At 40.0% G+C, this 27648-nt stretch overlaps 1 protein-coding gene across 1 annotated transcript in view; it reads right to left on the reverse strand.

Moving 5' to 3' along the window:
• The window catches only part of LRP1B (LDL receptor related protein 1B), a 1070902-nt gene that overhangs the window by 683740 nt on the left and 359514 nt on the right, over positions 1 to 27648 (reverse strand). The window contains exon 7 of the mRNA XM_065413676.1: positions 10946 to 11108. Coding sequence (XP_065269748.1) covers positions 10946 to 11108 — 163 coding nt within the window. The remainder of the gene's footprint in view (positions 1 to 10945; positions 11109 to 27648) is intronic.

The following is a 27648-nucleotide window of genomic DNA, read 5'->3' on the forward strand; positions in this document are numbered from 1 at the left end:
ATAATAAAACATCTGTTTCTGTTAAGTACTGTTTCCGAGAGTGTCTTTTGGAGGGGATTCTGTCTGAAGGGGGGGAAGGGGTTTGTTACTTGGACAGGACAGTCACCTGTAGCAGGCTACAGAGGCGGGGGCAGGTCCAGCATCAGGACACATACACAGCACAGTCACCAGTTACCCTGGTCAGTCTGGGAGGCGGTTTTCTTGTTCTGGGGTGCGAGGGGGTTGATCTGTGACTTTGTGTCGGGGGAGGGCAGTTAGAGATCCTATGCCGCGGTCCTTATCCTGGATCACAGAGCCACGCAGCAGGGGATCTGTTACCCTCCGCCCCCTGCCAGAAAGTCACTTGGCCGACACATACATCCAGTCCCGCCCAGGACTGCTGGCAGGCTGCGTTGAAACAACCAATCCAGCACTGCGGAGCCTGTCATTCCCGGACTTTAGAAGCATCATTTGCATCAAAACACTAAGCCCGCCCCCCGCCACAGTCTGCGTCCCCGGTTTAAAACATTCCCGCGAAAACAGTAAAAAAGAGAACCTTGTTCATTAACAGAACAGAACAGATTTTATTTGTTGGGAAGGTGGGGAAGGGGGTATGTAACTTGGAAGGATAGTCAACAGTAACTGGGTAAAGAAACGGGGGCAGGTTCAGCATCTGTGTCCACAAAGTAAAAAGTCACTGGAGACCCTGTTCAGTCAGGAACCTGGCTTTCAAAGCCTCCCTGATGCACAGCGCGTCCCGCTGTGATCTTCTAATCGCCCTGCTGTCTGGCTGGACGTAATCAGAAGCCAGGCAATTTGCCTCAACCTCCCACCCCGACATATAGGTCTCCCCCTTGCTCTCACACAAATTGTGGAGCACACAGCAAGCAGCTATCACAATCGGGATATTGGTCTCGCTGAGATCACAGCGAGTGAGTAGGCTTCTCCATCTCCCCTTGAGACGGCCAAAAGCACACTCCACCACCATTCTGCACTTGCTGAGCCGGTAGTTGAATAGTTCTTTCCCCGAGTCCAGTGCGCCAGTGTAGGGCTTCATGAGCCAGGGCATTAGCGGGTATGCAGGGTCCCCGAGGATGACTGTAGACATCTCCACATCCCCAACAGTTACTTTGTGGTCCGGGAAGTAAAGACCTTCCTGCAGCCGTCTACACAGACCAGAGTTCCTGAACACCCTAGCGTCATGAACCTTGCCAGGCCATCCAACGTAGATATTGGTAAAACGTCCCCGATGGTCCACCAGTGCTTGCAGCACCATGGAAAAGTAGCCCTTCCGGTTGATGTACTGGCTAGCCTGGTGGTCCGGTGCCAGGATAGGGATGTGAGTCCCATCTATAGCCCCACCGCAGTTTGGGAATCCCATCTCGGCAAAGCCATCTCTGATGAGCTCCACGTTTCCCAGGGTCACTACCTTAGATAGCAGTAGCTTGACGATTGCCCTGGCTACTTGCATAACAGCAACCCCCACGGTAGACTTGCCCACGCCAAACTGGTTAGCGACGGACCGGTAGCTGTCTGGCGTTGCGAGCTTCCAGAGGGCTATGGCCACTCGCTTCTGGACAGTCAGGGCTGCCCGCATCCGGGTGTCCTTTCGCTTCAGGGAAGGGGACAGCAACTCACACAGTTCGAGGAAAGTCCCCTTCCGCATGCGAAAGTTGCGCAGCCACTGGGATTCATCCCAGACCTGCAGCACTATGCGGTCCCACCATTCCGTGCTGGTTTCAAGGGCCCAGAATCGCCGTTCAACAGTATCAACAAGACCCAGTGACAGCGAGATGTCCTGGGCGCTGGGTCTCATGTTCTCAGAGAGGTCGGAGCTAGTGTCCGACTTCATGCCGTCACGGTAGTGCCGTAGCCTCCTCTCATGATTGATCTGCAGCTGCCTCTGGTACAGGTGGAGGAGAAGCTGCGAGGCGTTGAGAACTGCCACAACTGCAGCGATGGTCGCAGCGGGATCCATGCTCGCACTGCTGTGGCGTCCGCGCTGTCAGTAATCAGAAAAGCGCGCGAACTGATTTCCCGCCGGCGCTTTCAGGGAGGGAGGGCTTGAGTGACGGACGGATGACGACAGGCGCCCAAAAGCACCCTCGACACATTTTTTTACCCAGAAGGCATTTGGGGCTCGACCCAGAATTCCAATGGGCAGGGGGGACTGCGGGAACTGTGGGATAGCTGCCCACAGTGCACCGCTTCCAATGTCGACGCTTGCCCCGTTAGTGTGGACTCACAAAGTCTCACAAAGTCGAATTACTGTCCTTAGTGTGGACACACACGTTCGACTTAGTAATATCGATTCCACATAGTCGAATTAATTAAAATCGAAGTACTCTCGTAGTGTAGACAAGGCCTAGGCAACTTCACATAAAATATTGTTTGACAACTGCATGTATTGGACTTTTCCAAATTCAGTCTCTGAGCACTGCCTTGCATAGGGTAAACAGTCACTTTGATAAGCCATTAATACAGTCCTGTTAATGGGTTTCTATTTATGTATAGTTACATAATGTATAAGATATTTTGGATCCTACTATTTCATTGCTGACTGAGAATATTTGCTTTTGATGCTAACATTTTTAGATGGGTTACTTTAAATTTTATCTCACATCTGTTTCAGTTTGTTTCTTTTCATGTTTATAAATCAAAGGATTTTTTGAGCTCATCTGAGAACTAATACAAGTTCCTCTGTCATTTTCTGGGTTTGCATCTGCATGCAAGCAATGTCATGAATCTTCAGGAAAAATGGGAAGAAAAAAAATGATAGTACATGCTGCTTTTGGATATTCATTGAGAATTCACCAACAGTATCATCATTATCAGGCCTGGTTTCTTACTAAGCAGATCTACACCTGTCATACTGCCCAGTAAAGAACAAAGTCTCATAGAAGTCTGGGACTTTAAGGAAGTTTAAAAGTGATATACAAAGGAATAAAAATGGGTTTCCATCCCAAAAAGGCTCCTTTTTAATTAAAAATGAAAAGAAGAATGTAAGATGTTCTGTTTTTTTAACCTAAACTCCCTCCCCCCCCCCCCGAGGACTCCGTGGAGGACCATAGAAACTGGAATTGGAAGTTTCTCAACCTTTAGCTGAAATGGCAGAGTTTTGAATCTAGCACAGAAGTCTGTTCATTTAAGTGTTTACCAGTCATCTGAGTTAAAGAGGTGTTAATCAAAGCAAACAAAAATCAAAGAGTTTTATACAGTCTGACTAAAATCCCTTCCCTTCTCAGCTCTTTGGGCTTCACTGTGTTGTTACTTCCAATTATTCATAGTCTTAAAACAAAACAAAAAAGGCATCAGCAGCTGCATTTTAATGCCAAAGATAAAATAATAAAAAAAAATCCAGTGTTTTATTAGACATCATAAAGAAGTTTAAAAAAAGAGAGCATAAACATTTCTCTTCTTTAAAGGTCACCTTCAAAACTTTCACAGTTATTGTACAATGTATGTTTCTTATAGGCAGCCTTTTGAATTTGCTTTAGAGCTAGAAAAGGCACTGGGCATTTTAATAATAGTGCTTTATTAAAATACTAATGTTTTTGTTATTTACAAATTACTATAAAACTTGTCTTTAATTAGGAGAAAATATTAAATGTTGGAAAATAAAAACCCACTCATTTAACAATTCAGCGCTCTCTCCCAAGTCCTGTGGCTGGGTGGAAGGGGCTGCAGACAACAAGAGAGGAAGACGAGAAAAGAATAAAAAGTGATAGCCCCTACTGGATTTAGGTGCAGAGGTCCTAAAAACCAATGCTGTTTAAATAACGCTGAAAGGCAGATGAGGAAAACAGAGCACTATTTTTTGTTTGTTAGGTTGTTTTGTTTTTATGAGCTGCATGTGTGGAATACATCCATTTAATTTATATAAATTTTATTTATTTCAAAGTACTGCCCATCTCCCTCCTTCCCACTACCTCTAAGTCTTTTGAACTTGTCATCTCTAATGAATGTTGTGACTCTCTACTCCAACTCTCTTCCTGGAATCTACTCAAATCTCATTTCTACCCCCTCCACTGTCATGAACGACATCAATGATCTATTCCAGATTAATTCCAAAGATTTATTCTTTATCCTCCTTCTACCTAGACTTAATCCTACCTCAGAGCACTGGGATAGACTAAACAACCTTACGAGGGCCCTTCCATCTCTACATTTCTACAATCCACCAGCTACTTTTGACATAGTCTGTAACTCCCTCCTCTTGGGTTCGCTCTTCTTCTGGGATTTTCTTTACTGTGCTCAACTTCCTACCTCTCCAGTCAATCATTCAGCATCTAGATAAGTGTCTGCCTCTCCTCGTCATTCCCTTCATTGCTTGTGTCCCTCAGGTTCCTGCACTCCCTTCCCACTTCTTCTCTCTCCACATCTTATCCCTGGGACTGATCGACTCTAATACCTTCAACTACCATATTTATGCTGACAGATCCCAGCCATATCTTCCCCCTTCTGTTCACTCTCACAGCTTCAGCTGGCTCTCTGACTTCTCCTTCTGGACCTCCTGCTGGCAACTCAAGCCCATCAAGGCAAAAACAAATTCCTTATCTTCCCTACCTTTATTCTCCATTACTGCTAATAATTCCACCATCATCCATCTTGCAAAAGGTTTCATTTTTCACCTCCTCTCACTCCTCCCGTGACAGGCAATCAGTTGTCAGATCTGTTCAGATACTTATATGGCTCTCATCACCATGACATCCAACTGCCGCTTGCTTCTGCTTTTACAAACATCTCTAAACCCATCTATGGTGGGAATCTCTCACTTTGAAGACTGCAGGCCCCTACTGACCAGACACTTATCACTTCCCTACTGCTCCCCTGCCCCCTCTACTAAGACTTTTCCTACGTGTCTCCCACTCACAGTAACATTAAATTCAGGCTCATTTTTCTTAACCTTACAACGCTGAACAATGCCACCACTACCTCTCTGCTCTTCTTTACAGTGCCCTTCCCCTTGCTGCCTTCACTCTACACAAGCCCTCTTCCTAACTCATTTTAATTCCTTTCCCATTCTGGTCTATATGCCTTCATCCACACTAGTCCTTATGCTTGGAACAGTCTTGTACTTCTTAGGGGTTCAGGCCCAGATGCTCCAATATATTTTGGTACCTAACTTCCATTGATTTAAATGGGTTGCAAGCCTCTAAATACCTTTGAGGAGCTGGGCCTAGGTAGCCATCCTCTTCATTCAAAATTATCCTTACAATTCATTCGCTCTCTCAACCATATAAAATAGAACACAGACAAAGTTATTATATACACTATTATATATGGATAAGTAAACCAATATATGCATATATACATTATATGTGGGTGTATATAATTATGTATATTGAAATGTTAAAAAAATACATGCCAAACAACAGATATATATAATCTTCTCTCTCTCAAAAAAAAAAACTATACCGCCCAAGAACAATGATCTCCTGCTATCCTCTTCCACCTTCCCCACTGTCCAGTAGGGGACGGCTTGTGCCCTGTAGTCTGAGGGATTATATCCCTCTTTTTTTATTCTAGTTAATGCAACTGTGTATGTTCTCATCATCCACATAAATTATCTAATTCTTTTTCAAGTCCTACTACATAAGCTCTTGCCCTCCATAGCCTGTGGCTGTGTGCATTGTTTAATAAAATAAATAGATTCATAGATTCATAGATTCTAGGACTGGAAGGGACCTCAAGAGGTCATCGAGTCCAGTCCCCTGCCCGCATGGCAGGACCAAATACTGTCTAGACCATCCCTGATAGACATTTATCTAACCTACTCTTAAATATCTCCAGAGATGGAGATTCCACAACCTCCCTAGGCAATTTATTCCAGTGTTTAACCACCCTGACAGTTAGGAACTTTTTCCTAATGTCCAACCTAGACCTCCCTTGCTGCAGTTTAAGCCCATTGCTTCTTGTTCTATCCTTAGAGGCTAAGGTGAACACGTTTTCTCCCTCCTCCTTATGACATCCTTTTAGATACCTGAAAACTGCTATCATGTCCCCTCTCAGTCTTCTCTTTTCCAAACTAAACAAACCCAATTCTTTCAGCCTTCCTTCATAGGTCATGTTCTCAAGACCTTTAATCATTCTTGTTGCTCTTCTCTGGACCCTTTCCAATTTCTCCACATCTTTCTTGAAATGCGGTGCCCAGAACTGGACACAATACTCCATCTGAGGCCTAACCAGAGCAGAGTAGAGCAGAAGAATGACTTCTCGTGTCTTGCTCACAACACACCTGTTAATACATCCCAGAATCATGTTTGCTTTTTTTGCAACAGCATCACACTGTTGACTCATATTTAGCTTGTGGTCCACTATAACCCCTAGATCCCTTTCTGCCATACTCCTTCCTAGACAGTCTCTTCCCAGTGCTTTTCATCCATAGATCTCAAAGCACTTTACAAAAGTTGTTGAGTTTCCTTAACTCCAGTTTACAGATAGGAGAACCAAACTACAGAGAGATTAAGTGACCTTCCCAAGGTCATATAGCAGACCAGTAGCAGAGTTGGAAACAGAACGCTTCTGAGTCCCAGCCCAGTGTTCTATCCATGAGGCCACATTTTTTCAGTTTTAAATGTACTGCCTTTCAATTAAAATAAATGTACAAAGCAATTACAGGTTTGGTCTTATGAATATGCTACTTGTACCAGGGAGGAATTTGCTGGATTTCCTGGAAAAAAAATACTCCCCGTGCACACCAGCAGTACATTCAGAGGACCACGACTACAAATTAAACCATGAAAACACAATGCATACCTGTTTCACATGAAACAAAAGCATCAGATCTACCCCAGTTTGCAAGAGAGAAAAAGATGAAGGACAACAGTGACAGTTATAGCTTGTGTTTCTCGCCCAGAAAAGGAAGAGGTCCCTTCAGTACTATTTATCAATTCTAGGAGCTGGTGGCAGGAGCAGCTAAAGCTCTCATTCCGATGGAACTGGAGAGGCAATGTACTATTATAAAACATTTTTTCTCCATTTTTTTCCTGATCTTTAATTTATTTTTTTAGTAGGACTGTTCTCTTTTTCCTCCGCAAATATATCTATCACTGACAAATTTGAATTGTTTACAAAAAAGTACTCATAATATATGGTACTTAATTTTGTCCTTTGGTAAGTGTCCTATAACACAAATCCCAGAGCTATACTGTAAAATGTATTCTTCTTTTGGAAAGTAATTGAAATAGAAGATAAAGAACAGTCCTTCATAAAGGCTACATGGTTAAATAATTGTTTTCATTTTTTATTAGTATTTCCTCTTCTGTTGTTTGTTTGTTTGTTTGGAGAACTCGCTTTTCACACTACATTTCTAGAAGATACATGCAGGAGTAAACTAATAACGGAATCAGAGTAGCAGCCGTGTTAGTCTGTATCCGCAAAAAGAACAGGAGTACTTGTGGCACCTTAGAGACTAACAAATTTATTAGAGCATAAGCTTTTGTGGGCTACGAAAGCTTATGTTCTAATAAATTTGTTAGTCTCTAAGGTGCCACAAGTACTCCTGTTCTTTTTGCTAATAATGAAAGACATTTCTCATGGTGGAAATGCTTACCTCCCAACCAAAACCAACACATTTAACACAAGAATTCCAAATACAAGGAATTTGATGGTTCAACAGGTAGTGTGATATTAGAGCCGTTCGAAAGCTCAACTCCTGCATCACTCAGTAGTGAAGGAAGGCTTTGGCACTTTCAGCATCACATGTGAAATGAGTTTGGTGGCCCCAGTCCACTATTATTGGAAGAACTGTGGATATGGGTTTGAGAGTGGGAAGTTTTATAGGAGAGGAAGGGGCAGAAGTCAGAGGAACATAACAAGGCTGCATTCACACATACTCTGAGGACACACTGTAAACAAAGGAGCATAATCACACAGTATCAATAGGGGAGGGAAAATTTCAGAAAAGCCACATGCACACATGCCTCCTCAGAGTGCTGCTGCAGGAAAAGAGTAAGAAATTTCCCACTGCACAATGCCTCCTCTTTGCTGAACTATACACCTTCTAATATAAACCCTCTGGGTCATTATATCACTTCCATTTGTGAAACGGTACTGATACAAGATTGTGGGGACAGAGTGTTATAGGGTTGGCACACACATTTTCTGTGTAATTGTAGTCCTAGCCAATAGCAGAATGCAGCAACTGCCCAGTTTGGAAAGAGTTCCTTTTCATGTCACAACCTAACATAAATGCAAGTAACAATGCATTTCAAGTTACTTCAATATAAATCTGAGGCTGGAGCTTTAATTTAATGCTATTCAATAATGGGGTGATGCACTTCATCTCTTCCCATGCCCCATAATGAATCTGCAGGAGAGTGAATACAGCTTGAGACTCTATTAACTATTCCAATGCTCCTCTCCACTTCAGGATGCCACTAAAGGAAGCCCTGGGTCCAGGGATTCCACTCTGCCAGAAATAGGAAGTCTTAGAAGCCCATGTGGGGACTATGGCCTCTGCATGGATCTTCTGGGATCTGAAGATTCCATGAAGGAATCTTCCATGGGAAGCTAAACCCTTCTTCATTCCAGGGGAGGAAAAGAACCCCCTTTCCCACTGTTCATGTAACCATTTGGGGGAGATCTCTGCAAAGGGAACTTTAGAGTTTTCCTCCCTGCTAAGACTCCCACCTGTGGTTTCTTCCATTAGAGGACACATGCTGAGCCTATGGCATTAAGAAGAAATACTTTAATGTATTAATTAGATTAAGTCTTCACATCATTATTTAAAAAATCTAAAACTGTTAAGACACTGTTTATTTTTGCACCAGCAATATATATATGTTATGACTAATAGACTGCCTTCTGTATTGTATTATTTAATACAGTGAAGCATTTTGGGATACAGTAAAGGGTTATGCGATAGTGTATGAAAGATGCTGTACAAAATCAAGTTGTATTGTGTATGGTACCAGTTGGACCACACTTGGAACACTGCAAACATTTTTGGGCTATGTTTATATGGAGGGCGAAAAAATACCAGAGTGGGAGTGAAACTGTTTCGAGGAACAATGGGATGGACTTGAGCAAAGGAAAAGACAGTGGAATGTTCTGTCAGTGGAACTGAGAGAAGCTTTGCTGCTTTAAAAAATATTTCATAGTAGTTTGAAGTCAGATTTACAATGTAAGGAAACTTCCTGTGCTGGCAAGAGGGATGGACAAGACAACATACAAAATAAAAATGATCTCTAATGTGTGTAACTGAAAAAAATGTTCTTGAAAGTAAGTATAGAACCCCCACACAATGTACATGTACAATATACATGACTTCAGTGTACAGAACACTCATTAAATATAAAAAAGTTATTTCCCTATTCCAATAAATGATACATGACAGAATTATATTTAAACAGCTATCAAAGCCAAAGGAATCCTTCAGAGACTAAGTGCAAACAACATGAGGCTTTTCTACTCTGAAATTCTTTGCCAAATTGAGGATCTTTGATATCATGACAGTGAAAAATGGGAAGAGTAGGGGAAAGAAAGATATTGGTGTTCAAAAGGGAGATTTGTTAACATATATGATATTCTGGTATGACAGTTTTGTTCCAAAAAGATCTGTGTTCTTTATTTCAAGGAAAATAATTCAATTCAATTCTGATATTTTTGACAGACAAGATTATTTAATAACTAGTTTGGAATTCAACTAGCAAATCCAGCACAGAACATGTAAATAAATGTAGTTGAAAAGGCTGCTGTTAGCCCATTTGAAAACCTCCATTTCTTTCTTATGAGAATTACCAAACAAATCGGTTTAAATACAACTTCTTTCACTAATGTCTTTTTGAAACATCACTGCAGTCAGACTGAGTCAAGTTTACCATCTGTTGCAAATAGAAATACAGCTATATTCAGGAATTATATTATACAGCTTCCTTTGCAAAGTTTACATGCAAGCTGTTCTTGTCAAAATTAAACCCATTGTGATGATGCATCTTAATATTCAATCAGGCTTTAAGTAAAGAGTAACAAAAGTCCACATATGGATGACAAGCTGTTTCTTCAGTAAATATTTTCCTATTTATTGAGCAGAGGCTTATGGCAGTTTAGGACATATTCCACCAGTCATTTCATATTTAACTACCTGCAGACTAATAAAACAATAAGGAGGACAAAACAGCCACTCCAAAAACCTCATTGAAATTTACATCTTAAACATTATTTCCTCCATGCTCAGTGATGCATCCTACTTCATCATTTTGCTTGAAAACTTTTTCTAGCTGGTAGTGGTTATAAGGTAAAGGGTTTTTAGTGGCCAGTATTTTAACTGAGGTTTTCCTCCCCAAATGATTCTGAATGTGTTTATGCAATAAAAATGCAATTCCATACTGTTTATATTTCACTGACTCCCAATAGGAGCACATGAAGAGAGTCTGGTGGCTTGGTTCTGCTCTGAAACATACTAGTGATGAGGTCCTAATGCCCCTACAGATTAGGGAGTAAAATATAAGAAGATGGTTGCGACATTCCTTTTCTTTATATTCTAAAAAGGGTTAGAATGTACTGGGGAAAACTTGTGAAGAGCTAAGTTACTTTTCCATTTCTCCTGCAATTTTAAAGTCACAAAAACATATACTATTATTAAAATGGTTCAGCAATTACTTGTGACAACTGAAGCAAGACCTTTCAATGTACACATTACCTACATATATTATTGTTGTACTTATTTTTTACAACAAAATAAACAGCTCAATAAATAACTGCAAATATTATGTCTCAAAACACCTGAATGAAATGGGTGTATTATTTACTCTCCTAGAGAGAAGTAGCATTCTTACACATTGGGATGTCTTAAGGAAGTTTCATGAGCTAATAATTAATCTGTCATTTAAGGTTTATATTAGGTAAATGTGTGGCCTGAAAAGCACAAGCACTGAAATAAAACATAAATGTTTTAGATTTTTTTGCATGCAAGTATGCATTGTATAATTTAACAAGCATGTTATGTGAACAATACTCTTACCCTGATGTTGGATCAACAGCTATTGCCTTAGGGTTTTGAAGATCAAGATCAATCAGGGTAATGCACACAGTTCCATTGTGATTACACACAAAGATTCTGTCACTGACATGATCCACAAAATAAAAATTTCCAGTGAGCCAGTCGATTGCCATTTGTTGTACATCTGCCAAAGGAAAAAATGAGATTATTAATCAAAAGTGCAAATGCAATATGAATAACTGAATTGTTGGCTATTCCATCAAAACAGATGATGTAAAATTTTAAAGAGCTCAAGATGTTGTTATGATTGGAATATATACAATGACTTTCATTTATTCCTATGGCATATAATAAGCAATTCAGTTCTTGAGTCAAATACTAAGAATGGTGAATGACTTAGTATCTGTCCTGATAGCTTTGTTCCCTTTTAAGTAGGGAAGATCCAAGTACAACTACAAAGATCTGGGACTTTCAAATATATGAATTTATTTCAGTTGGGTCAGGCACTCTGATTCAGACTCCTTTATTTTAAACTGGGACACTACCATCATTTTTTAGTGTTATGCCCAGAAGCAACATCTCTGCATGAGGGTGCTTTTATGAAATATAGAATACCATGAGAAACACAGATATGGGTAGTTGTGTGTTGACAGAATTACAGATCCGAGTGGAGCAGCTGGTTTCAGAAAGTTACCACAGGTTTTTACAGATAAATTTGTGTGATGGAAGATGTAACATACACAACTGTGGCTCTTATGTTATATTGTTTATTTAAAACTGATTAAAGAAAAAGGTTTTGCTGTAAGTTTAAAAACCCACATGTAAGTTGCAAAAAGATGAAAAAGTCTAATGTGTATAAATGAAAGAAGTTATGTATTTTAAATGAAATTCCCTTACAAAGATTCTGAAAAATCTGAGCTGTAGACTTTTACAGCCAGAGTGGGTTACATCAGGGGGAAAAAAGGAATTCAGGTACAGTAGGGATTTACAATGAGATGTTCTTTTAAATCAGTGGTTCTCAAACTTTTGTAATGGTGACTCCTTTCACACAGTGCGACCCCCCCCTTATAAATTAGTAACACTTTTTAAAATATGTAACACTATTATAAATGCTGGAGGTGAAGCGGGGTTTGGGATGGAGGCTGACAGCTCGCAACCCCCCAGAGAATAACCTCGTGACCCCCGATGGGTCACGACCCCTAGTTTGAGAACTCCTGCTTTAAATCTTTGTTTATGGAACTTGTCACTGATCCTGACACAGAAATTAGGAGTTTTGCTTCTCATTAAGGTGATAGTTACTTCAAATTTTGTTACATTTTAAAAACAGTGACTATATAATATTTTCTCTCATGGAATCCTTGAAAGAATTTTCAGATTTTTGGTTTAAAGCCTGTGCAGTTCCCCTTAAAGACAGTTAAGAACATAAGAACGGCCATACTGGGTCAGACCAACAGTCCATTTAGCCCAGTCTCCTGTCTTCCAACAGTAGCCAATGCCAGGTATTTCAGAGGAAATGAACAGAACAGACAATCATCGAGTGATCCATCCCTTGTCGTCCATTCCTAGTTTCTGGCAAAACAGAGGCCAGGGATGCTCAGAGCATGGTGTTGCATCTCTGCCCATCCTGGATAATAGCCACTGATGAACCTATCCTCCATGAATTTATCAAATTCTTTTTTGATCCCTGTTATAGTTTTGGCCTTCACAATGTCCTCTGGCAAAGTGTTCCACAGACTGACTGTGCGTTGTGTGAAGAAATACTTATTTTTGTTTGTTTTAAACCTGCTGCCTATTAATTTCACTGGTTTCACTGACCCCTAGTTCATGTATTATATGAAGGAGTAATTTCCTTACTCACTTTCTTCACACCAGTCACGATTTTATACACCTCTATCATATCCCCTCTTAGCGTCTCTTTTCCAACCTGAGAAGTCCCAGTCTTTTTAATCTCTTCTCCTACGGAAGCTGTTCCATATCCGTAAACATTTTTGTTGTCCTTCTCTGTACTTTTTCCAATTTGAATATATCTTTGTTGAGTTGGGCCAACCAGATCTGCATGCAGTATTCAGGAAGTGGGCATACCATTATGCTATTTTCTGTCTTATTATCTATCCCTTTCCTAATGATTGCCAACGTTCTGTTAGTTTTTTTGACTGCCGCTACACATTGAATGGATGTTTTCAGAGAACTATTCACAATGACTCCAAGATCCCTTTCTTGAGTGGTAATAGCTAATTTAGAATAGACAGTTGTGTCTACTCTATTTGGCCAAACAGTAGGAGCATGAAGAAGCTCTTATAATAAAGACACTTATTTATTTTCACTCAAATTAATATTTCTGAGTCTTCTACTGGTGTTGATCACCTTGCTGAAACTGTAATGTCATTTATGACACTGGCAGCATGAAATCCTTCTGTAAGACAATTTAAACAAGTTCCTAACCTAGTTTAATTATAATAAAATAACTTTATTTTCTTTAAATATTTTAAATTTTAAACCCTAAAATACTTTATAATTTAAAATTAATTTGCAATGCCCTATAATGGGCTCCACACTGTGTGTAGCAGAAGTGGTGTCTTTTTGAGCAAGAAAGCTATCACCAACATATAGGCCAGAAACGGCAATTGTAATTAAAATTGCATTTCACAAGGTAAGAATTGTTTCCCTCTTGTTTGTACCTTTAGATTCTTGGTTTGAGAGCAGTGGGTAGAGTTTTCCTTGAAACAGGTGTTCAACTGTTCACCATAAACGCACTTACTGCATCAGGGCATGTAATGTGAACTTGATTCAGACAGACAAATTGAAGACAATTTGAGTTTGTGGCAATAAGTAGAGGTTTATGAAATATGCATTTGCTGAAATACTTAAAATAGACATGAAGAAACTTGTATCATCTTTTGAAGGACTGATAATATATACAAGACTTTATTCAATAAAACATCAGGAACAAACATTGGCTGTATTCCATTTCAGCCACCACATTGCACAGTTCACTACTGTCACTTCTACTCACATCTTCTCTCTCCACCTACTACTTATTTTCCTTTTAATTCAAAGCTGATATTATACCCCCTCTCCTTATGGGGACAAGTATTATAGGGACATAGGAATTACCATGTGAGAACAGGACTGTTCCATCTAGTTCAGTATATTGCTTCCAATAGTGGCCAATGACAGATGCATTAGAGGAAGGCCTAAACCTCCTGAGGGTACCAAAATATTATACACCGGGGGAAGGAAGGGGCTATTTTTCTTACTCCAGGTAGGATATAGCATATGCAATGAAAAACATGAGTGAAATCCTGGCCCCACTGAAATCAATGACAAAACTCCCACTGACTTCAATGTGGCCAGGATTTTACTCTATCGATTGATATTGGAGCCTTTATGTACAATTTTCAAAAGTACCTAAATCCCATTTTCTGAAGCAAGTTTTAGGCACTTAGAAGCGCAAGTTCTGTTTTCCTGGGGATGAAATTTAGGATCCTATGTGCCTAAGTCAATTCTGAAAATGGAATTTAGTCTCCTAAATCATTTAAGCACTTTTGAAAATGTTGCCCTTTGTAATTTTATATTCACTTGAGTAACTGTGGGTATTATATAGTTATATAATTACTTAATCCTTTAAAAAATATTAAATTATTGGCATCAATAATTTCCTATGGATGTGACTTCTCCAAGTAAATTAGGTAATGCATGGACAAGTAGATACTTTTTCCTTCATTAAAAATAGCTTTTACATAATACTTGCATATATCTTAACATAGCTGGTGAAAAAAATTCAAGAATTTTTTAAAAAGGGCAAATCTTTCATGGAAATGTTTGTGATAAGTTTTCCTGTTTTGTGATCAGCTCTACTCATTCACATTTCACAAGAAATGGCAGTAGACAGCCATTTTATAGTGAAGGCTAGAGGTTAAAAAAACATGGATAATGTAGCAAATTCCACATCAGAAAGAAATGGTCACAGTTGAGGCTGCTTGAGAATCCAAGAGATGCCAAGCAACAGAGTAGAACAAGCACCGAGGGCTGTTAGTATTTATTTCCGTGCCCTTCCTTCCACAATATCGAGCCCCTGTGAGGAGCTGTGCAAGAGCAGAGGTTCCAATTGCAAAAGCCGTATGTAACAGGCTGTCAGATTAGAGGACTCTCCAAAGGAATACAGGGATTCTCTATGGGGAAGCCCTAAACTTGGGCACTAAAACCTTCCACAGACATGCAGAGTAATGACTGCTGATGCAGGCAGTGGATCTTGTCAGGGTTAAACAGGATATAAAAGAGAATGGAGATGCTCTGAGAGGCAAAGGCAACTAGGGTCTGAGCCATGGAAGTCCTTCAGGGAGAAACACCTAGTTTTCGGAAAATGCTTATGCAAAGGTTTATGTTTTGTTGTAATTTAAGTTATTTTACACCACACTTCCGAAGGGTCAGCGACAGATGGGAGAGCCTGTGCAAAGGGTTAGGTCCTCTGCAGAGCTCATGGCATACTCTAAGGGCTACTTCATTTATTGCTGAGGTAGGAAACAAAATGTTCCTTTATTTTAAAAGGACTAACTCTGGATACACAGCCTGAAACGTCTGAATCAGAAAAAAAGGGAAATTAATCTTTGCCCCCATCCAGTGGCTTCTCTACTAGTGTGCCATTACCTAACTGCTGCCCTCTGCTGCTCTCCAGTTGCTGCACTCTTTCTCCCCTAACTGCTGAAAGAACCCTTCCCTTTCACTTACCATTAGGCTCTGTTTCTCTGAGGAGCAGTCTATTGCTGTCTACATCAGGACTAGAAGAAGCTGTTCTTTGTAAGCTACTGCAGTAGGCGCTGGCTGCTGCCTGGAGCAGCTGAAAGCAGACAGCTTAAATGGAGTCACTAGCTGCATGTGCCAGCCCCATTCAATTCAGTAGGTCAGTAGTGCGGGTGGGACAGATCTGGGACATTATATTAACTGTCCTTGCACCCAAGGTTGCTCTCCCCACCATCTCTCCTCCTCTGCAGTCTCTCACTTTGGAGTCAGAGAGACAGACAGGAGGTGAAGAGCAGCTACTTTGTTGACATTTGGCTGCTGGAGATGCAAGCTCTTGAACTCAGAATCCGCTACATTTAGCAATGTACCTGGCACACGTGAAAAAAATAATGCCATAGCAGGGAAGCTGGTTATTATTGGAAGAACTGTGGATATGGGTTTGAGAGTGGGAAGTTTTATAGGAGAGGAAGGGACAGAAGTCAGAGGAACATAACAAGGCTGCATTCACACATACTCTGAGGACACACTGTAAACAAAGGAGCATAATCACACAGTATCAATAGGGGAGGGAAAATTTCAGAAAAGCCACATGCACACATGCCTCCTCAGAGTGCTGCTGCAGGAAAAGAGTAAGAAATCTCCCACTGCACAATGCCTCCTCTTTGCTGAACTATACACCTTCTAATATAAACCCTCTGGGTCATTATATCACTTCCATCTAATAGCAACCTGGAAATTCAATGCACTTTAGCAACTGAATTTAATATCTACAAACATGTGTTGCGTATTTTGTGTCTTGAAGGATCAGTTGCTCTTTTTGTCTTTTGTCTACTTTTTTGTGCTGCATGCCCTGCTTGTAAATTATAGCTGGTAAATTGCTCACAAGAGAAAAAAGTTGTAATGAATTACCAAAGTTCATCTAGCTCAAAAAAATGCATTCCACACTTTACTAAGTACATTAAAAAGGCACTTAACTAGTAGATGCATTTTTTATGACTCAGGCTTTTAATCTCCTCAATTTTGCTATCACCAAAGAACTAAAAGTCACATTAAGCCACTTTTAATTCTTCAGCTCTGTAGTTACCATGCAAGTTGGCTGCAGTATACCTTTTAGGGCTGCTGTTTTTAAATACATTTTAGATCATACTTTCTACTAAAGAAGTTGCTATGTAGGTTCAACAGCACGAGTCTAAATTTATAGATTAACGCCTACTTTTCTACAGAATGATTATCACACTCACCTTTTTTACGTAATTAAACATTTTTTGAGTTGTATACCCCAGGTGTATAGCTTCAGAAAGCTCCAAAAAAGAATGTCTGTCCATTGAAGGCATCTGTATTTGGACATACTATATATGCCTGAAATTTCTCTCTTTTTTATGGTAAAGACACTTTTCCTAGAAATTTGCTGCTTAAAAACCATCAGCCTTTCTTTTTCACTCTCCAGAAACAAATGTACCCAATATTCTATTAAGGACTCTAGAAAGAATAGTATAATAGACATTTCTTATATTCAAAACATTATTGAAGTTCATGAATATAGGTGAGGGCAAAATTTGGCTCAAAGTGTATTCATTAGCACATTATTATACTTGTATTGAAAGAGAGGGGACTGTTGTATAAGCTAGTGTGAAATACTGGACTGTAAAGATATGAAAGGGTTGTGCAGGTATTTCAATTTATTACTTGCATAGTTTATCACAGAATCATAGAACTGGAAGGGACCTCGAGAGGTCATCTAGTCCAGTCCCCTGGCACTCATGGCAGGACTAAGTATTATCTAGACCATCCCTGACAGGTATTTGTCTAACCTGCTTGCAATTTAAGCCCATTGCTTCTTTTCCTATCCTCAGAGGTTAAGAACAACATTTTGTATCCCTCCTCCTTGTAACAACCTTTTATGTACTTGAAAACTGTTATGCCCCCTCTCAGTCTTCTCTTTTCCAGACTAAACAAACCCATTTTTTTCAATCTTCCCTCATAGGTCATGCTTTCTAGACCTTTAATAATTTTTGTTGCTCTTCTCTGGACCCTCTCCAATTTGTCCATATCTTTCCTAAAATGTGGCACCTAGAACTGGACACAATACTCCAGGTGAGACCCAGTCAGTGTGGAGTACAGCAGAAGAATTACTTCTTGTGTCTTGCTTACAACACTCCTGTTAATACACTCCAGAATGATGTTCACTTTTTTTGCCACAGTGTTACACTGTTGATTCATATTTAGCTTGTGATCCACTATGACCCCCAGATCCCTTTCTGCAGTACTCCTTCCTAGGCAGTCATTTCCTATTTTGTATGTGTGCAAATGATTGTTCCTTCCTAAATGAATTAATTGCATTTGTTCTTATTGAATTTCATCCTATTTACTTCAGACCATTTCTCCAGTTTATCCAGATCATTTTGAATTATAATCCTATCCTCCAAAGCACTTGCATCCCCTCCCAGCTTGGTATCATCCGCAAACTTTGTAAGTGCACTCTCTATTCCATTATCTAAATCACTAATGAAGATATTGAACAGAACTGGACTCAGAACTAATCAGTGGAGGATCCCACTCGTTATGCCCTTCCAGCATGACTGTGAACCACTGATAACTACGGTACTCTCGGGGAATGGTTTTCCAACTAGTTATGCACCCATCTTACAGTAACTCCATCTAGGTTGCATTTCCCTAGTTCGTTTATGAGAAGATCATGCGAGACAGTCTCAAAAACTTTACTAAAGTCAAGATATACCACATCTACCACTTCCCCCCTATCCACGAGGCTTGTAACCCTGTCAAAGAAAGCTATCAGGTTGGTTTGATATGATTTATTCTTGACAAATCCATGCTGTTATTTATCACCTGATTATCTTCTAGATGTTTGCAAATTGATTAATTATTTGCCTTATTATCTTTCCAGATACAAAAGTTAAGATAACTGGTCTGTAATTCCCCAGGTTATCCTGATGTCATCAGAACTCTAAAATATCTTACATTTCATGTCACATGTTGTGTGTTTTTAATTCCAATTGCTTGTCAATACTTATAGTCTTTTATAGTGTCTGCATGACTCTTAATATAAACATACTAATTTCCACTAGAAATAAGACTTCCAAAAGGAAGTGTGAGCTCATAGAAAATGGAAAAAAAATACTCTATATCTTTTTATTGGTTTCTTTATTGTCATGAAGGACTCAGTAAAAGCAAAAGTATCCAATGCACTAAATATTGCATAAAGGGCTTTGATTTTGCCACTGCAAGGAGAAAAACTAACAAATTGTCTCTGTCCACATGTTTTAGCACAAATCCCATTTTTTCTTGACATGTGAAGAAGCCTATGTATTTTTGGTATCTAGGGCCAAATGATATAACAGAGATTAAGAAATCCTGCAGAAGGATCCTCATTCAGTTTTTGGTGGACAAATAAGATTTTTGTAAGGTTTTTTTGATGCATTCCAATGTAAACAAAGCTAACAATTCTTCAGAAATGGGCACATTCTATGTCTCTTTCTGAGTAACAAATTCAAATCCTCTGTACATTTTTAAGCTAGAAAATCAAGCTTCTAAAACTTCAAAAAGTGCTTAGGGCAGTGGTGGGCAACCTGTGGCCCGCGGGCTGCATACGGCCCGTCAGGGTAATCCGCTGGCAGACCGCGAGACAGTGTTTACAGTGACCGTCCGCAGGCACGGCCGCCCACAGCTCCCGGTGGCTGCAGTTCGCCGTTCCCGGCCAATGGGAACTGCAGGAAGTGTCGCGGGCCACAGAGATGTGCTGGCTGCCGCTTCCCACAGCTCCCATTGGCCGGGAACGGCAAACCACGGCTACTGGGAGCTGCGGGCAGCCATCCCTGCAGACAGTCAATGTAAACACTGTCTCGCGGCCCGCCAGCAGATTTCCCTGACCATCTGCGTGTGGCCCGTGGGCCGCAGGTTACCCACCACTGGTTTAGGGGATTTCCTACCTCAGAATACCGTATGTTGTGAGTGCTATCTGAGGATCTTGAGGATCCACTAAAAGCTGACAGGAGCAACAATCTAAATGTCAATTATCAAGGGAAATGTGTCCTTGTTTAATGATTTTAACACTAAAAGATTGTTTTATTTCATAGCTCTAATGCCATCCAAGTGACTTCTTATCAGCTATAGTTTAAGAGCTTCCTTGACATCAAAACTGTGAATCTTCTGTTTCATTTTGGGATTGTGGTTGGATTTATTTCCATTAAACTGTATAGTATATATGTAGGTATAGGTTCTTTTCCAGAATGAAGTTTGTACCTGCATATTTGGAAGGATAATGTAATTCCTTTTAGCCAAAAATATAAGCAAAAACCAAAGACAAGCCAACAAATCCCAAAACAGCTTGTTTTTCCCCCCTAAAACCTGTGAAATATAATTTTGTAGATGGTGACTCTTCACTCTGCCCCCCCCCCCCAATAAAACTGTAGCCCATTTTTTAAAAGAAATAACTGCTTCATATCGGAGTTTAGTATACAGTAGAACCTCAGAGTTACAAACACCTTGGGAATGGAGGTTGTTTGGAACTCTGAAACGTTCATAACACAGAACCAAACGTTATGGTTGTTCTTTCAAAAGTTTACAACTGAACATTGACTTAATACAGCTTTGAAACTTTACTATGCAGAAGAAAAATGCTGTTTTCCCTTTATTTTTTTAAGGGTTTATGTTTAACACAGTACTGTACTGTATTTGGGTTGCTCGTTTGTTTTTTGAATTGGCTACTGTCTGACTGTGTACTTCCAGTTGCAAATGAGCTGTGTGGTTGACTGGTGAGTTCATAACTATGGTGTTTGTAACTCTAAGGTTCTACTGTAGATCTTTTGTACTGATTTTGGGAGTGGGAAAGAATTTGCAAACAAAATCTGTTTTTTGGCCAGTTTAATATAGTAGTAGATTTTATGTTTTGAATTTTCAACTTTTGTGCAGTTCCTGGTGGGGGTAACAGAGTGTTCACTATGAAAATCAAATGAGGATGCTATAGAATGTTAGTAAGTCAATAGTGTATGGCTCATTTTAGAGCTGTTCACGTGTAAATGTCTGTATGTAAACAGTAGCACTGGTCAAGAATTTTCTCTTATAACTGTTTTTTTTTATATATAGAAAATTGGGTTTTTGATTAAACACATTTTTTCACTATAATTGTCTGCTTTGGTTGGAAAATGTTGATGTTTCATCAAAAAATGCAAACCAAAATATCTAAATTCAATACTGGTCCCACAGGGCCTCATAGCAGTTGTAGTTCAGATGCCTTAGGCGTTCCCATTTTCTCTAGGACCCAGGCTCTCTTGCTGGATTACATCTGCCATGATACACCATGGCAAGGAACTCCTCTGAGGTACTATCCTTCCCTCAACATGAGGGGAGAAGGTACATGGCAGATGTACTCCAGCCAGAGGGGAAAGCAGGAGCATGAGATATGCAAACTACAAGTCCCAAGAGGAACCACATTGCTAGCTTCAATTGAAATATTTTAATTTTAAACCAAAAAAATTGAGTTTTTGGCTAAAATATTAGACCAAAGAGTCAAATTTTTCTACAGGGGTTTGAAGTAAGGCTCCTCAGGCTCAGGGTGGCACTACGGGTTGGCCTAGCAATGATTATTACCACCACAAAATTTGCCATAGCCACCCTGTAGCAGTGGCCGCTCTCTGGCTGCACAGCTCTGAAGGTGGCAACAGTGCCACCAGCAGCAGTGCCGGAGTTAGCTCAGGTGGGGCACCGGGGTGCCCAAGAGCAGGCCCCGGCCCATGTCCACACCAGCCGGGGCGTGTCGCCCAGGGCAGGTAGAGGGTCTGGGGCTCTCCACAGCTGCATGGACTGACCTGCCCAGGCTTCTGGGCCATGCCTCCTTTGGTTGCTGCTCTGCAAGGGCTCTGCCGGCCCCGGAGCCAGGTCCCCCCATCCTGGTGGCTATTTCTAAGCTGTGAGCAGTTGTAGCACGGTGGATAGCTGAGGAGCAGCCCATCCCCGACCAGGAGGCAGGGTCTTGGGGTAAGGATGAGAAGAGGAGGCGGCGGGGCTGGAACTTAGGAGGAACAGGGGGCAGGGGTACGGAAAGAGGTAGGGCCTCATGGGGAGCAGGAGCACAGCCCCCCCAATTGTCTGTCTAGCCCACCTCAGGCCCCCCACCTGGAAGAGGCTGCTGCCACCACTGCTCAGGCTTAATGCAAGGGATACTTACTGGAGGCCTCTCCTCTTCAGGAGGCCATCATCCACTAGCCAGACTTCAGTCCCTTGGTCTTTTTTGTTCAGAGCTGTTTGCACAGCTTTCTTGTTTGCAGTCTACTCTCAAGTCTCTGCCTGGCACAACTACTGCTGGCCACTCTGCCAGAAACAAGCTGCTTCCCAGCCCAGCTCTTCATCTTTCAGTCCCAGATCCCAAGCCATACAGCCTTTTTCCCCATTACCAGCTCCCAGGCTGCTGTCCCACAGCTTCCAACTCTAGTCGCTTCAGGGATAGGTCTAAGTACTGCTCTTTCCCAAACAGGAAGGGTAATGGGACCCTCAGGTGAGTGCATTCTGCAGTGGGAGTTAACAGTGCCTAATAAGGAGGCAAAAGGTTAATTACAATAATCTAACATGAGTAGATTCTGCTGAAGGCAGTATTACCAACCCGCAGTTTTCAAAAAAGTCAGGCCTCTGAAGGTCATGAGATGGCTTAAAAATCATGACAGTCTTAAAAAATAATAAAATCTGGGTTCTTTCCTTCTGGTTTCTGAGCCTTTAGGGTGCTCTTGTTTCTTTCAAGCTTTTCTCCATAACTGTGAAGGTGTAAACCTCATCTCCCACCCCACCCCATCCCGACAATGAAAGTTGCGATTCCAGCAGAAATTCATCAAATACTGCAAGACTCATGTGATGAATGAAGGGCAGAGGGATAGCTCCCTTTTATGGACACCCAGCCAGCCAGCCAGTTAGCTATCAAATCCCTTTTAGTAGTTGTTCTCTACTTGCTTTACCTGTAAAGGGTAAAAAGTCTCCCTGCTTAGATAAAAGGAAGGGAGTGGGCACCTGACCAAAAGAGCCAATGGGAAGGCTAGAACTTTTTAAAATTGGGGGGAAAACTTCCCTTTTGTCTGCCTGTTGTTGTTCTCCGGAGAGAGGGGACAGAGCAGAGACATGGCTGGAACTATGCTGTAAAAAGCTTTGGCCAGGTATGGAAAATCATCAGATCATACCTAGAAACTACTCATTTGAAACCCCAGCTATGTAAGTAGATCAGGAAATGTCTAGGAAGACACAATTAGGTTTATCTCTTATTTCTTTATGGCTTGTGGACTCCTCTGTGCTAACCCCAGATGCTTTTGTTTTGTTTGTAATCTTTAAGCTGGACCTAAAGAAGCTATCTTGATGCTTAATCCTTGTAATTGTTTTTTCAAACCTAGCAAAAAGCCTAAGTTGCAGATGTATTTTCTTTCTTTTTGTTTTTAATAAAATTTACCCTTTTCAAGAACAGGATTGAATTTTTGTGTCCCTAAGAGGTTTGTGCATATGTTGTTTAATTAGCTGGTGGCAACAGCTGATTTCCTTTGTTTTTCTTTCTCAGCTCTTCCCCAGAAGGGGGGGGGCTGGGGTTGCAAGGGCTTGAGGATACCCCACAGGAAGGAATTCCCAAGTGCGCCTTTCTGGGTATTCAGAAGGTTTTTGCACTTGGGTGGTGGCAGCATCTACCCATCCAAGGTCATAAAAAACTGTAACCTTGGGAATGGCCAGTATTAATTTTTAGAATCCTTGCGGGCTCCCACCTTCAGCACTCAAAGTGGGGAATCAGCCTTGACAACTCACAATACAATAGTGAGAGTTCTGGCGATTGTAGTATCTGTTTTTAAGGAAAGAGACAAAAGAATGTATGTGCAAAGGGAACCAATAATTTAATTTAGGAGGAGGGCAAGAGACAGCAATTTGGAGGGTGGCTTTATATTATTGCCTTCAAATTTCGCCTCTCAAGATAGATTTTTAAAAGCATCTTATTAAAAAAGACAGGTCTTCATTAAAGGAAATGAGCCTCAGTTTTTTTCCAGATCCAACAGACACCTAGCATCGATCCCACCTACTATTTAATAGTTGATACACGCTGACATGGTGGTGCAAGGAAGACTAGACAGGCATTGCCTATGCTGTGCCTCTTCTCTGGATAACCATTTGCCATAATTATCAATTCTGCATCATTTACAAACATTACTTAGATTAAGCAGACTCATGTATACATACTGAGCTTCTGACAAACATGCCATAAGTAACATTAAGTCAAATTTCTTTAAAACAAACAAATAAACAAAAACTGATGAGACGTATCCATCCATTTTCCTCTGAGGAATCAGGCCCAAATATCTATTCTTTTTGAGGAAACAGCTTTTCCAGAACATCACTTTGTTTCAATTTGTATTTGTAAAGAGTTTGGAAAAGTCTAATAAATCAAATTTAAACATTCTTCAGAGCTTCATGAACCTTCACCCTAAATTTCTCAAATGAAATGACATTATGCAGTGACCTTGTTCCCTGAATAACAGGGAATTTAAATTGCAAAAAAATGGGTTATAATACATCTTAAAGGCACAATATGTATTCTGCTCAACCATACAGTCTGCTAAGAGGCACTTATTTTTAAAAACTGATTTTTTGTGGGAGGGAGGAGAGAGTTTTAGGCTAAAATGTTCAAACCAAAGAGTTTAAAGTTAGGATCCTATCCTATATTTAGGCTCCTAAATAAAAGCAGTCGGATTTTTAAAAAGTGATGAACACATGCAAGTCCTGCTGAAATGAGTTGGAGCTGCAAGCACCTTTGAAAAACGTGCTTTATATTTAGGTTCCTAAATATGGAATTAGGAAATTTTAGGCACACAGACTTGAAAATTCTGAGTTTAGCCTTTAGCATCTGTATAACTGAAAGCAGAATCTGGCCAAACAAGCCAATATGCTTACTTCTGTTAACCCAGCTATAGGAGAGCAGATATCTGTATAACTGGGTTGGTTGCACAAAACTGAAGGAACGGGTGTTCTGTGCCTTACTTTCTTTAACTCTGGAGGAGCCTTACCTTTCCAAATCTTCAGAGATTGGTAAGAGGCATGCTAGTATAAAATGAACCACATCCAACAAATGCAGTATGAGCCTGGCAACTATCCAAGAAGATACCTGTGAAGGAGTCAATACTACTCCAAGTTTCAATTCATATCTCCATCTTCTTTGTAGAGAAATATTTGCATGGACATAGCAGGAAAGATGTTGTCTGACCAGAAGGTGCTCAGCCATCACTGCACAGGGACCACTTTATAGCGAGGCTGCAGCTTTCTTTCATCATGGATCCCAGGGATCTGCATGCTTAAGAAGACACTTTTCCTGCCAAAGCCATCTGCCTACGAGGAGCATTCCAAGGAAGCTTAACAAGGTTCACCTCTCAGTTCCCATCAACTCTGTCACTTGGCCATGAGTTTTACAATAGGATAGCAGAATCTGGGCCTTATTTTTAAGCATATTTCTAAGTTTACTCATGCTGTGAAATGCTGTCTACCTTTCAAAAAAATCAGGTTTCTGGAATGAGAAAAATGGGTGCCATTTTCTTTTAATGCCTCATTTTTCACCTTTTTTGCCATGGTGCTCTGTATATGAACTGTGTTTTACAATATAACATGTGCGGGGGGGGGAGGGGGAGGGAAGGGAGAATGCGAAACTTGCCAACACACTGAAATGAGGTAATCCCAAGGGCTAAATATTTCTGTAGGGAGTGAATTTTCTGCTGCCAATTTCATGTCAGAAACAAGTGCAAACAGTGGAAAACCAACACACCTCTAATTTCTGCTTTAGTGAGTTTCAAGTGTGTTGCCAAATGATTGTAAACTTGTAATGGGATCCTAGCAGCCTGGCATCTATGTTGAACAATAAAGGAAGATTTATAGAGGTGTAGAGCTATAACAATCTTTTTTTAAACTGCACATTCAAAAAGCTTTTTATAAATCTGTTGCGACAGTAAATCAGACCTGGTTATTTACTTCAAAGCAGTTAAATCATCCGCAGTTAATCTTAAAATTACAGCATAATTTAGCATAAATAGCTGTCTCATCAAGCATGTGGACTTAAGAGGAAGGAACTATTGAGGAGAACATGACATGGCTGTGTTAGTTTACCACAGTTGGCTATTCTAATTGCCCTTCCTCAAAGGCGGGAGAGTCTGGCCTTCCACCTTCTCATCAGAACACTGCCTTCTGTGTCATGAACATAATAAAAATTGTCTTCCTTTTTTAAAAATAATACTGCCATTTTAATGTTTTCCCATAAAGATGCCAAACAGCAGATAATTAAATTTTTAAAGATGAATAAAATATTTTAATAAAATATGGATTTACTTTTGTAGTAAAAGGTTATTAAGGAAAATGACTTAGGGGAAAAATTTAAAATATTTTAATATAGTAGGTGAGCACAGGCCTCTCAGATATGCTTCTCAAGGGATAATATAAAAGTTACTTATTATAGTCAGCTTTTTAAGAGTGAATTCACGTTTAAGGGTTTATTGTACCAGGAGAGGATCACAAAAGAGAAAACACTGATTCATAATATTTGAAGTACACTGTATTCACCCGGTTGAATCAGCATAACTAAGATATATGCCTTAATTTCACAGGCTGTATATTGAGCCCATAAACAAGCATGCCACCGTTTTTGCTCCGAGCACTGTATGGACTGGCTGATATTAAATACAAAAACTGGTGGCTACACTAGTATTAGGAATTAAAGCTTTGTTTCTTTTCCCAAAGGGAAGTAGTATATTCAGTTAACTTAAACATTCTCAAAAATTAACATTTGTCTTTACTGATCAGCATTTCTGATATTTCCAAATGAAAAAAGTTATGTATTTTTCATAATGTAGATATTATGAAGAGTTATACGCATGAGTTTCTGTCTCTAACATATTAAGGCAAAAGAAAAAATGAAGAGTTCTGAGCATGAGTTACATTCTCTCTCTCTCTCTTTCTAACACAGTAGGCTAAAGAAGAAACAAAGACCTATAGTGCAACACTTTTCCAGTTTGCTGACACTTGAGAAAGTGTATTTTGTTGACGCACTGGTTTAGAATGCACCGGAAATCTATTCAAGAACAAATGTCAGCCTAATTTAAATCACATCTGATTGATACGATCAACAGGAATATTTTAAAAAAATCATCTTGATTATAAATAAACACACTGTATAGTCAATCAGTTAAAGTAGCTAGCTCAGTATTTCACTCACTATAAAAACAAAATCACACCAAGTGTTTTAACAGACTGAATTTATCTCTTAGGATTACTAAAGAAGGAGGATAGTTACTTTTTTATAGTTAAAACACCATATATTATGTTTTTTTTCTAGCTCGCTCCCTTTCTCCAAAAAACAAATACAAATTGTTTCCTATAATTATAAAAGGTTTCTGGCAATAATTAAGGCCATAATCATACTGAGGTATATCTATTTCTATAATACAGAACAATTAATACTGTACTAACAGATGACTACCAAAGTGGTGTTCCTGGCAGCCACCCAAAAACATCAGATAACATACACATCTAATGTCACTAAGCTCCAAGATTCCCCACATCATGGTGTGAAATGAACAAAAACAAACAAAACTGTCTGTACCTAAAAACTGTGGACATAACTAGTTTGTGATAAAAAAAAAACATGCTTATGTTACTGTTACCACACCCTCCCTCTCTCCTCTTTGTCCCACTTATTTGTTCCGTTTTGTCTTAAATTAAGATAGTAAGAAGGCATTGTCTTTTCCAGGCAGACAAATGTTTGTACACAATACTCAGGCCTAGCTGGAGCATCAAGCCACTACTATAATGCAAGTAATTAATAAATAAATAAGTAAATAAATAAATAATAATACTAGAGGATGTTTTAGACCTATGCACCAGCTATTTCTCTTCCCCTTCCTGAAAAAAAAATGGCCAACAGGAGCAAAATGCTTAGATGAATCTTATTTATGACTTGATTCTGCCACCCT

This window comes from Emys orbicularis, chromosome 11 (assembly GCF_028017835.1).
Source record: "Emys orbicularis isolate rEmyOrb1 chromosome 11, rEmyOrb1.hap1, whole genome shotgun sequence".
Classification (NCBI taxonomy): Eukaryota; Metazoa; Chordata; order Testudines; family Emydidae; genus Emys; species Emys orbicularis.